Source organism: Doryrhamphus excisus, chromosome 21 (assembly GCF_030265055.1).
Source record: "Doryrhamphus excisus isolate RoL2022-K1 chromosome 21, RoL_Dexc_1.0, whole genome shotgun sequence".
Taxonomy (NCBI): domain Eukaryota; kingdom Metazoa; phylum Chordata; class Actinopteri; order Syngnathiformes; family Syngnathidae; genus Doryrhamphus; species Doryrhamphus excisus.
In genome coordinates, this window is record NC_080486.1 from 5,087,014 (window position 1) to 5,100,408 (window position 13,395).

Below are 13,395 nucleotides of genomic sequence, written 5' to 3' on the forward strand. Positions count from 1 at the left end.
CTGCACTGTATTTTAAAAAAAACTGCATCTCAGTTTTGTAATATGAGTCAAACAGCCTATTATTAGTATCAACTCAGCTGTTTGCTCTTTTTTCCTATTTCTGCCTTTAAATTTTTTTCCCTCTGATTTCTTATGTAATCTTCATTTTTTTTTATCTGAATATTACGACTTTATTCTCATAATATTATAACTTCTGCCCTAAACTAATTTTCCTAAAATTCCAGATTTATTTGCTGTGTTTGTTTCTCATAATATTACAACTTTTAAAAAATCATTTAATTTAATTTTTTTTATGGGAAGGTTCACCACTGGTCTATTTGTGGATAGTGGCTCTCACCGTGGTTTGCTGGAGTCCCCAAAACTTTAGAATTGGCTTTATAACGTCTTCCAGGCAAATAGAGTTCAATTAATCCCAGGTAAGCTGTGTTTTTAAGGGGGGGCAACCACTTTTTCACACAAGGCCATGTAGGTTTGTAGTTTTTTTTCTTCCTTAATAATAAAAAATATTTACTAATGTTTTTTGGGGGGAGTGATCTGAACATATAAATATGAGAATATGCAAAAAATAAGAAACACTTTTTCATGGCACTGTATTAAAAAAAACTGCATTTCAGCTTTGTAATATGAGTCAAAAAGCTTATTATTAGTATCAAGTCAGCTTTTCCTATTTCTGCCTTTAAAATTTTTCCCTCTGATTTCTTATGTAATCTTAATTTTTTTTTAAATCTGAATATTACGACTTTATGCTCATAATTTTATAACTTCTGCCCTAAACTAATTTTCCAAAAATTCCAGCCTCATTTTGCTTTGTTTGCTCCTCATAATAGTACAACTTACAAGTTTTTTTTCTCCCTTAATAATAAAAAATATTTTTTTATATTTAATAACTGCATTTTCTGTTCAGTTGTATTGTCATTGACTAATATTTTTTTTTGGGGGGGGGGTGATCTGAAATATATAAATATGTGAATATGCAAAAAATAAGAAATCAGGAAGGGGAAAACACTTTTTCATATTACAACTTTAAAAAAATTATTTAATTTTATTTCTTAATTTTTTCCTTATAATATTGCGACTTTATTATAAAACTTAAAATTGTTATGAAAAATTAGATTTATGGAGGCAACAATTTGAAAAAAGTTCTGTTGGTATTTTAGTCCCTACTTCCATTACATAAAAAACTGCAACTGCCAATCGGTATGATTAAAGATGACTATTTCCATAATTAGAAATACCACATGACTTCAACGATCCTCCATGAAAAGCGAAGCCTACTTCTACGGTCGGGTCTTATCTGCAGTCAGGAGACTCGATGAGGTTGAGCCCATGTGAGGCAGCAGCACCGCACTGGGAACACAGACTCACTTGTGACAGCCACGCTTCTGTTGTTTTTGCCTTCATCGATGGCGTCCATGACCTCATCAGGACTGCACACGAAGCGCTCAGTACACCCCTGGGGATACATGCACATCACAAGGCACAGAGGCGTGTTCAGGAGCTTTACAGAGGAACGCTTATCAGCACTGGGGACTATGTCCAACCATATTGTGTCAGGCTGATTCTTTAGGGGGAAGATAGGGAGGTTTCAGTAAAAAAAAACACTTTATTCATGTTATTATTATTCTATAACAACTAAATCACCATTCATTTTAAGAAAACAATGGAAAATTATGACGGGACAAACAAACTTTTTTTATTTAACCAGTCACAAAACAATGAAGGCATGTTTGGAAATGTTTCTAGTGCCAAAAATTGATGCTAAATGATATTACTGTCAACATTTTTTTAGACTGAATAAGCTACCGTTATCATTCATTCATTCATTTTCTACCACTTATTCTTATACGAGGGTCGCAGGGGGTGCTGGAGCCTATCCCAGCTGTTTTCCGGCAAGAGGCGGGGTCCACCCTGGACTGGTCGCCAGCCAATCACAGGGCACATATAGACAAACAACCATTCACACTCACATTCATACCTATGGACAATTTGGAGTCGCTAATTAACCTAGCATGTTTTTGGAATGTGGGAGGAAACCGGAGTACCCGGAGAAAGCCCACGCATGCACGGGGAGAACATGTTAACTCCACATAGAGATAGCCGAGGGTGGAATTAAACTCGGGTTTCCTAGCTGTGAGGCCTGCGTGCTAACCACTTGGCCGCCACCGTTATCATAATATATAAAAATAATAATAAATAACTTTAGCGTGTCATCTTTCACGCTGTAAAGTTGTGGAATTGGCATTTCACAGGCAGTTCTTACTGTTTAACATTTGCAGCATTTCTTGAAATGCTAGCTTTTCAATTGGTGATTTCCAGCTTGTAGTTGAATAATGCCAGCTCACTGTTTTTTCTTTATTGTAATTCCGAAAAAAATACATTTTATAAAAAAAACAACAACATTATATATACTGTTTATTTAAAAACAAATATTATTGTTTTTATTCGTTATTAGTGTGAGCATTTTAGCTTTTTCTAGTTACATATGTCTTGTTGCTGGTTATTATCAGCCGAAACATATTGAAATACGAGTGATATGTAGTATTCTGATCACTTGGTGGCAGTAATGAGACACTGAGACATTACCTTAAGACTGCTTTAAGTCATGACACAATACAGTACAGTGAAAAAAAAGCTCTCCTCCCATTCTGTGTGGAAGTGGTAAGTTTTTGGTTTTGAAGAAATACATTAGCGGCTAACTGGTTAGCTTGCTAGCTTGCGTAGTGTAGTCTAAAGATGACTTTAGGCAACATTGAATGAAATGTCATGAAAAGTTGAGTCTGGAACCAATTAATGATTTGTTGCTGTTGTTTTTTTCAATTTCAACTTTCACATTTTCTTTCTTTATTTCCACAATATTTTGAATTTATTTTTGGAACATTAGAACATTTTCCTCAACATAACTTTCCAAAAATGACATTTTTATTTTTTTCTCATAACATTACAACTTTCACAACGACTTTAATATTTCAACTTTATGGGACTTAAATTGATTAGTTTTCCTCATAATATTACATTATTCTCAGAAATTACAACTCATATTTTCACTTAATTGATTTTTAATTTTTTGCTGTTGTATCAATTTTAGTTTTCTTATAATTATATTATATTATACATAATATTTATATTAAAATGTTTACTTGTTATTATTATTATTATTTATATTTATTATTTTATTTTATTATTAAATAAATATTATTATATTTTATTATTTTTGTTCTACTATTACGATGGATTAAGGGACAGAACAATGAATGAATAACTACTAAGAATAAAGTCATACAAAGCAGTTAAATAAGTAAAAATAAACTGCTATAAAGAGGGTGATATTGTACAGATTTTTGCATTTAATATTTTTTTTACTGTCAAAAAAGTCAAACTGCTGGAAAATAAAGTGCAAGTGCAAACATTTAATAAAAAAAAAGGATTTCATAGGGTTGTTGTTCTCGTGAGACAGCTTTGCTCCATCTTGTGACACCCCTACTTTTTAATATGTAATATGCATATAAAATAACCTCCACTGAGCAAAACATGGAAACACACATATTAGTATACACTACCGCTCAAAAGTTTGGGATCACTTGCAAATTTCTTTGTTTTCCAAAGAAAATCAAATTTTTATCCATTTCACAAACAATTAAAATGAATCATGATTTTCAAAGAAGGATGTACATTTTTGCATAGAGGCCTGCTATCAACAACTGTCAGTCCTCTGCATCAATCTCCTGGTATGGCTGCTAATCCAAGTTCATCATTTTATAAGGCTAATAGATTATTAGAAAAGCCATCTAAAAAATCTAAACTAAAACTAAAATCTCTTACCATGCTGTTAACTACTCCCTTCAGAGAGCAGCACAAACTGGGTCTAACAAGGACAGAAAAACGCTGCACAAATATCTGAAGGTGTGTAGTTTAAGACAAAGATGCCTCACAGGTCGTAAATAGTACCCGTCAATCACCAGTGTCAGTATCAACAGTAAGAAAAAGCCATATCTCAGACTACCCCAAAAAAAATTCCATAGTGATCCCAAACTTTTGATCGGTAGTGTATATCAGTCATGAAACTGAATAAACAAATAAATAAATTATGATCAGAAACGTCCTACCTTCACGTATGGGACTCTGTTTTTGTCCTCATGAACCGAAAGGTTGGTCTTTGTCACTAGACAGGACCAAAAAAAAAACCAATATAATCCCTGCCCTGCTAAAATGATGTATCATAAAAAAATATAATTCATACCATCCAGCAGGTCCCGAATTTTGTCCAAATAGACTTCAAAATAAGAAACCTATAAATCCAAATCCTTTAATGAGACCATAACTTGTGGTGGACGTCGTTATTCTCGAAGCTTGATAACATGAAAGGCTTACTTTGATGTGAAACTCCAGGTTCTCATCCATGGAATAAATATAATTAAAGATGTCCTCCACGATTCGAGGAATGATTCCCATCATGTCCGGGTCGTGAAGTTTGCCCTTGAGTAGAATCAAAATAAGCTAATTGGGAGTCACTGCAATGTCATGAATTGTCATTTCAAGCTGGTTTACCTCCATTGTGTGTGTTTTACCAGAAGATGTCTGCCCGTAGGCAAATATTGTGCCGTTGTAGCCGCCGAGCACATCTGGACTCAACAAAAAAAATCGTTATTGATGTGAGGGTTCGAACACATGGATGAGGTTTTACCTTTGACAATCTTCTGAGCCACAGCATTGTAGAACTGGACCTGAGTTGTACTGGACTGGAATACATGGTCAAAGTAGTAGGGTTTACCCTGTGAACAAGAGAAGCCACAGCATATTTGAATAGAACGCAACTTTATTATTCATTCATTCAGCCAATCACAGGGCACATATAGACAAACAACCATTCACACTTACATTCATACCTATGGACAATTTGGAGTCGCTAATTAACCTAGCATGTTTTTGGAATGTGGGAGGAAACCGGAGTACCCGGAGAAAACCCACGCAGGCACGGGGAGAACATGCAAACTCCACACAGAGATGGGTGGAATTGAACTCGGGTTTCCTAGCTGTGAGGCCTGTGTGCTAACCACTCGGCTGCCACCGTTATCACAATATATAAAAATAATAATAAAAATCTTTTGTAAAATTGTGGAATTGGCATTTCACAGGCATTTCTTACTGTTTAACATTTGCAGCATTTCTTGAAATGCTAGCTTTTCAATTGTGGTTGAATAATGCCAGCTCACTGTTTTTTCATTCATTCATTTTCTACTGGAGCCTATCCCAGCTGTCTACGGGCGAGAGGCGGGGTACACCCTGGACTGGTGGCCAGCCAATCACAGGGCACATATAGACAAACAACCATTCACACTCACATTCATACCTATGGACAATTTGGAGTCGCTAATTAACCTAGCATGTTTTTTGGAATGTGGGAGGAAACCGGAGTACCCGGAGAAAACCCACGCATGCACGGGGAGAACATGCAAACTCCACACAGAGATGGGTGGAATTGAACTCAGGTTTCCTAGCTGTGAGGCCTGTGTGCTAACCACTCGGCTGCTACCGTTATCATAATATATAAAAATAATAATAAAAATCTTTAACATGTCATCTTTCACGCTGTAAAGTTGTGGAATTGGCATTTCACAGGCATTTCTTACTGTTTAACATTTGCAGCATTTCTTGAAATGTTAGCTTTTCAATTGTGGTTGAATAATGCCAGCTCACTGTTTTTTCATTCATTCATTCATTGTCTACTGGAGCCTATCCCAGCTGTCTTCGGGTGAGAGGCGGGGTACACCCTGGACTGGTCGCCAGCCAATCACAGGGCACATATAGACAAACAAGCATTCACACTCACATTCATACCTATGGACAATTTGGAGTCGCTAATTAACCTAGCATGTTTTTGGAATGTGGGAGGAAACCGGAGTACCTGGAGAAAACCCACGCATGCACGGGGAGAACATGCAAACTCCACAGAGATGGCCGAGGGTGGAATTGAACCCTGGTCTCCTAGCTGTGAGGTCTGCGCGCTAACCCCTAGACCACCGTTATCATAATATATAAAAATAATAATAAAACTCTTTAACGTGTCATCTTTCACGTTGTAAAATTGTGGAATTGGCATTTCACAGGCAGTTCTTACTGTTTAACATTTGCAGCATTTCTTGAAATGCTAGCTTTTCAATTGTGGTTGAATAATGCCAGCTCACTGTTTTTTCATTCATTCATTTTCTACTGGAGCCTATCCCAGCTGTCTTCGGGCGAGAGACGAGGTACACCCTGGACTGGTGGCCAGCCAATCACAGGGCACATATAGACAAACAACCATTCACACTCACATTCATACCTATGGACAATTTGGAGTCGCTAATTAACCTAGCATGTTTTTGGAATGTGGGAGGAAACCGGAGTACCCGGACAAAACCCACGCATGCATGGGGAGAACATGTAAACTCCACACAGAGATGGCCGAGGGTGGAATTGAACCCTGGTCTCCTAGCTGTGAGGTCTGCGCGCTAACCACTCATCCGCTGTGCACTTTAAGTTTATTCTCGTAAAATTTTTTACTTTATTCACTTGAGTTTGGCTTGATTCCTGTAAAATTACAGCTGTTTTTTTCCCATTTCTATATTTCAACTTTTACATTTTCTTTCCTTATTTCCACAATATTTTGACTTTATATTTATATAAAGTCAAGTCATTATAGTTTTCCTCAACATAAATTTCCAAAAATTACATTTTTATTTTTTACTCATAACATTACAACTTTCACAACGACTTAGTATATATATAGACTATATATAGATAGATTATTATATATAGATTATTATATATTTAGACTTTATGCTACTTAAATGCATAATATCCTCATAATATTACATTATTCTCAGAAATTACAACTCATATTTTCACCTAATTGATTTTTCAATTTTTGCTGTTGTATCTGTTTTAGTTTTCTTCAAATTATATTTCTAAAATGTTTATTTATTATTATAATTTTTTATATTTATATATTATATATTTACATTACAATGGATTCCCAATTTCCAAAAATAAAATTTTTCTCATAACATTACAACTTTCACAACGACTTTAATATTTCATCTTTATGTTACTTAAATGCATAATATCCTCATAATATTACATTATTCTCAGAAATTACAACTTATATTTATATTTTCACCTAATTGATTTTTCAAATTTTGCTGTTGTATCTGTTTTTAGTTTTCTTCAAATTATATTTTAAAACATTTTACTTATTATTATTATATTTATTTATTTATTTTTTATTCAACTATTACAATTGATTCTAGGACAGTACAATGAAAGAATAACTACTAAGAATAAAGTCATACAAAGCAGTTAAATAAAGTAAAGTAAGTAAAACAGATGAATCAGGAATCAATAGCTTCTTTGTACCAGATGGGATTTAAACTCGACAATGACTCAGCATGTCTGATCTCCTAAGGCACAGCATTCCGAAAGTGTCGACTCCAACAGCAAATCTACTGTTGATTCCAGGCAACGCTAAGGTTGGTATGGTATGGAATGGTATGGAATGGTATGGTATGGTATGGAATGGTATGGTTTATTTGTTCATAAGTTATATTAAGGACTCATAGAACTGGCCAATTAAAATGGACTTTACTGTCGAGGAAAGTGAGATCATGTGAGTGAAATGATTTCAGCGTGAGGCGAAGGAACGCTTGTGTGGGGAAATATTTCAATTATGGCGGAATCTTATCACAAACACTAACCCCGCCCCTCCAGAAGTAAAACTAAAAGCAAAAGTTGGTGAAAAAACTAGGAAACTTCTCTCTTATGGAATGTTAATGGAAGCTAGCTGGGCTATCATAGTTTAGTTTAGTTTTGGAGCTGTCTGACCGGAGCAGGAGGGGATAGAAAAGAAGTAAAATGAAAAGAGAGGGGGGATTTTGCAATGACAATAACCATCATGTCGATGATGGTTATACAGTCTATACTGGTAAAACAAGTGCAAAAAAAACAATTGTAAAAAAATTAATACGAAAAAAATTGAAAAATGTTAAGACTTTAATTTTTGTTTTTTTACATTGTGTCACTTCCTGCGTAAAAATAATAAATATTATAATAATACTATATTAATATTAAATTCAAACAACATTATATAATATTATAATATTTCTATTTCAATAAGTGTAGCAAATTACAATAGCTTATCGATGAGATGAATTGAAGACGATCCCACACATTTTTTGGTCAAAAAATTATTTTAAAAATCTGTTATTTTTTTCTCCAAAAATACAGTATATATATATATATATATAGAAAAAAATATATAAAAAAAATATTTTAAAAATCTGTTATTTTTTATGTTTTATATATATATATATATATACTGTATTTTTGTAGAAAAAAATAATCTATAAATATATATATATACTGTATTTTTGGATTTTTAAAAATATTTTTTAATTTAATATTAATTTATTTTTCCACACATTTTTAGTCACAAAATTATAAAAAAATGTATTTCTCCAAAAATACAGTATATATATATATATATATATACATATATAATTAGATGTATTTTTTCCACACATTTTTGGTCAACAAAATTATTTTAAAAATCAGCTATTTATTTCTCCAAAAATACAGTATATCCCTCCCCCCAGAAAACACATCTCATTTACCCAAAGTCATAATCATTTATAAATACGTGATTATAATGGTAAAATGTATAGCATACATGTTAGAAAGTCCACAATTTTCTTCAAATGGGATTTGAAGAAATTTTGAGACTTTAATTATTTTGGTTTCTTACATTTTGTCACTTCCTGCGTAAAAATAATAAATATTATGATAATACTATATTAATATTAAATTCAAACAACATTTTTAAATTCAAACAATATTTTTTCCACACATTTTTGGTCAAAAAATTATTTTAAAATCAGTTCTTTATTTCTCCAAAAATACAGTATATATATATATATATATATATTTTTTTTTTTTTACACAATTTTGACATGTTTACATCTTTCATTATCATTCATTAGTACTCTAAGCTAATGAAGCATATTTAGGCTTTAAACCTGGATTACGTCACGAGTGAACAATGGCAATTGAAGAGAGAAGGGGCGGGTCCCGGAGCTCGATGTAATCTAATTATTGCAGCAGTCGATTTTATTGCAAATGTTGATCCGAAATGGCTAGAAAACGTCAAGGTGAAGGAGGTGGGGGAGTGAGCCGTGTGTTTAAAATGTTCTCAAAATTCATATACAGATAATTTAGGTACAACAGAAGGGTTGACTGTCAATAATGCTCAAATACGGTAATTGTGGTGTTGAATTAAGGTCCATCAAAGACCGTTTTTGAGACTTCTGTGGCAACTGGGTACCGATGATGAATAAATAGAATGATCCAGCAATATTTTAGTGAGATCATATAATAATAACATGTTACATTACTAATATTTTTGCTGTAGTTACTCACCGCTATCTGCACACAGTCCTCCCCCTGGAACTTTGGGATGTATTTGTCTCCTCGGGCCACCTCGGAGCTGTTCAGTGGCCTGAAGCGGCACACCACCTTCAGGTTGCACTCCGCCGGGTTGGCCATCTCCGCCGCCTTGGAGGGCTGCAGAGCAGCGTCGTGCAGTTAGGGCTGAGAGGAGGCCGCGCCTCTACAGCACAGCCGATGGACCACTTCCTGGAGGCTCGGTCAAGTAGTCCTCTCTATATGTGGACATCAGCAAACAGAGTGAACTTTATGACGTGTAAACTTGATTGTCGGGTCGGGTGACAAAATGTGACAGCAGCGACTCAACGAGCTCCTTGAAGACAAATGCAGTAGCGATGAGTATTCTGCGGAAAGCTGCGAGCCACAGGAAGTCACAGGGTGTGAAGATCATGAGACAAATTTGTCTTGTCCCTCGCTTTCCGTTGAGGATCTCAGAGGAACGTATTGACAAAGCTACTCACCCAATTAGACTCATAGTGGCCATAAAATGCATCAGGTGTGTTTATGTATTGTTGCAAAAAATCATCAAAAGCTAGCATGACGGTCATATGATGCGTCAGAATAATAAAGACATTGTATCTTCTTCAAAATTCATGAAAGCTTGATTCAACCCATCTAAGCTATATATAAATATACTGTACATGGACAACATGTGATGATTTTATTTATGAAATAAAACAAAAAACACATGTATAATACAATGTAACGCAATGCAATGTGATATTCTCAGGGAAGAAGTACATTTGAAACACTTATATGCTAGGACTACGTTAAAAAGCCATAGCATTTCAGTATGTGGAATCAAACTATGGAATGGATTGAGTAAGGAACTCAAACAATGCACAACGATGAGACAATTCAAGAAACAATACAAGCAGTTGATGTTTGCTAAATACAAGGATGAAGAGTCTTCAACCAGTCATGATGTGCTATATATATATATATATATATATATATATATATATATATATATATATATATATATATATATATCACTATATTGACAGTTACTATGGTGCCCATTATGTCATTGTATGGTCATGTCACCTTGTACTTCGAACAAAAAATAAAATAAAAAAAATTAAAAAAAATTAATGGTATTATATGTACTTTTTGAAAAAAAAAAAGAAATTTTTGGTTCTTTACTTAATTTGCCTTTTATTTAACCTATTAACCTATTTAACCTAGTATGTTATCACCTTGTACGTGACAAAAATAAATAAATAAATAAATAAATAAATGGCTAAATAAATAAATAAAATCAAATACAATAAAAATACTTACATTATATTAGGAAAGCAGAAAGTGAACAAATGTAACAGTTACTGATTGTAAAAGTACCAGATGGAGGGGTAGGATTTAATAAGCTTTGCTTCTTCCTACTCCTTTTGGACATGTGGAACTGTGAACTGATTATGTGATGCATTCAATTGTAATCTGATGCGTGTTCAAATGAAATTAAACCATTACCATTACCAAGGGTGTTGAACCAGTCATGATGTGCTATATATATATATATATATATCACTATATTGACAGTTACTATGGTACCCATTATGTCATTGTATGGTCATATGACCTCATACTTCGGTACGTGACAAAAAATAAAATTAAAATTAAAATACAAACATAAAAATTATAACATTTATAAAAAATCATAAAATAAATGTAAAAAAAACTTAAATTATATTAGGAAAGCAGGAAGTGAACAAATGTAACAGTTACTGATTGTAAAAGTACCAGATGGAGGGGTAGGATTTAATAAGCTTTGCTTCTTCCTACTCCTTTTGGACATGTGGAACTGTGAACTGATTATGTGATGCATTCAATTGTAATCTGATGCATGTTCAAATGAAATTAAACCATAACCATATCATATAATCAGTATGATGCACTACAGTGACAATAATAAGAATATTGTCACATTAATACCTACTTGAGCTGCACGGCGGTCGAGTGGTTAGCTCGCAGGCCTCACAGCTAGGAGACCAGAGTTCAATTCCACCCTCAGCAATCTCTGTGTGGAGTTTGCATGTTCTCTCACATTCTAAAAACATGCTAGGTTAATTGGCGACTCCAAATTGTTCATAGGTACGAATGTGAGTGTGAATGGTTGTTTGTCTATATGTGCCCTGTGATTGGCTGGCGACCAGTCCAGGGTGTACCCCGCCTCTCGAACGAAGGTAGCTGGGATAGGCTCCAGCACCCTCCGCCACCCTTGTGAGGATAAGCGGTAGAAAATGAATGAATAATACCTACTTGAAAGGTTTTAGGTTTAATGATATTCATTCAGTTTTCACATGCAGTACCTGCAGTAAACACTAGAGGTCAGAAGAGTATCAGGATTTGAGTAGACCTAAATGTATAACTTACCTTGTTTTATCCCTTTCTTGTCTATATTGATGTCAAGTACAAGCAACACAAAATGCTCATAAATTAAAGTCTTATGAGCTATTTTTGTTGTCATGCATTTGTTTTGCATGAGGTAAGGCCATACAGCAACACAAAGCAGATGTCCACATTCACACACCAACTAAAGGGAGGTATTATTTTACCACTTAGTTGTCATAGTTGTAATTGCATGGGTTGCCATGGTTACGGTGCTTTCAGAGGGAGCAGCACTAGGGAGGGAGCAGGATTAGTTTTGCACTTTTGTCTTAATTTTGCCCCAAGATAAATGAGAGTATTTGCATTATTTTGTTGTATTTGTTGTATTTTGTTGTTTATATAGCGTTAAAGTGAGAATTAGGGCCACAAAAAAATAAATCAGAGATTTCTGGAATAAAGTAGTAAATTTCTGGAAAAAAGTCATAATATTACGGGAATAAAATAATACATTTTAAAGGAAAAAAGTCCTAATATTACAACAATAAAGTCAGGAATTTACAAGAATAAAGTTGTGAACATATGTGAAAATAGTTCTAATTTTACAAGAAAAAAGCTGTAATATTACGAGAATAAAGTCATAAATTTACAAGGAAAAAAGTCTTAATATTATAAAAAACAAAGTCATACATTTACGAGAAAAAGTTGTGAATTTGTGAGAATAAATTTGTAAATTTATGTGAAAATTTGTGTAATTTTACAAGAAAAAGGTGTAATATTATGGAAATATAGTGTTGCTTTGCTAAAAGCAAGTTATTAATGAACTGCAATACGCTATAGTGCAAAAAAGAGCACTACTGATCTTTGTTTCTATATAACTGTATATAACATTTTTCACCTCAATTTAATTTTAATTCAATTTAAAACATCACTGTGCTAGTGCAGTAAATACTACACGTCATAAAGGTTTGACGGATATCAATTTCATTCAAGAAATACAGTAAGAACAACTTAATTGTAATATTTTGACACCTTATTAAAGCATTACAACTGTTGCATTGCTATGAAATGTAATTTTAATAACAAAAACAAACAAAAAAACGCTTTGGGAAGTAAGCTAGCTTACCTGACACACGGCCATCTTGGGGAGGTCGGCATCCTGGAATAGCCAGATGACTAATCACGTGACAGAGTTAAAATCAGCATAATTGACTGAAGTGTCATAAAGCGACAAAGCAGTACCTCGACACTGCCAGCAGATGGCGATGTGCACAATATAGTGATACGTGAACGTCTTAATGAAAATTAATGAATTCTGTCCCTTTTTTGCTCAAAGTGGGTGTGTATGTGAGGAAAACAATGACCTAATTCAGAACAAGATGTTTAAAACAAATGTATTTGGTCAATATTTGATAAACAGAGCAATATACGAAGCAGAATGCTACCCATATGACACAATCCTAAGTTTCAGCAGCAGACAACAAATAATAAATACACTCATGAAAAGACTCCACTTTTTTTTCTTACAAATAAAATACATACTGTACTCATCAGGACAAACACGTCTTCATAATATTCCCATATGTACATTTTCAG

General features: G+C 33.8%; 1 protein-coding gene across 1 annotated transcript in view; it reads right to left on the reverse strand.

The window, feature by feature from the left end:
* The window catches only part of LOC131109194 (kinesin-1 heavy chain-like), a 29,903-nt gene extending 16,944 nt beyond the window's left edge, over positions 1-12,959 (reverse strand). The window contains exons 1-8 of the mRNA XM_058060912.1: positions 12,926-12,959; positions 9,448-9,689; positions 4,682-4,769; positions 4,546-4,619; positions 4,369-4,473; positions 4,238-4,286; positions 4,104-4,159; positions 1,366-1,453 (exon numbers count right to left, since the gene is read on the reverse strand). Of these exons, the coding sequence (XP_057916895.1) occupies positions 1,366-1,453; positions 4,104-4,159; positions 4,238-4,286; positions 4,369-4,473; positions 4,546-4,619; positions 4,682-4,769; positions 9,448-9,573 (586 nt within the window). The 5' untranslated portion in view covers positions 9,574-9,689; positions 12,926-12,959. The remainder of the gene's footprint in view (positions 1-1,365; positions 1,454-4,103; positions 4,160-4,237; positions 4,287-4,368; positions 4,474-4,545; positions 4,620-4,681; positions 4,770-9,447; positions 9,690-12,925) is intronic.
* Positions 12,960-13,395: the final 436 nt, after the last annotated feature.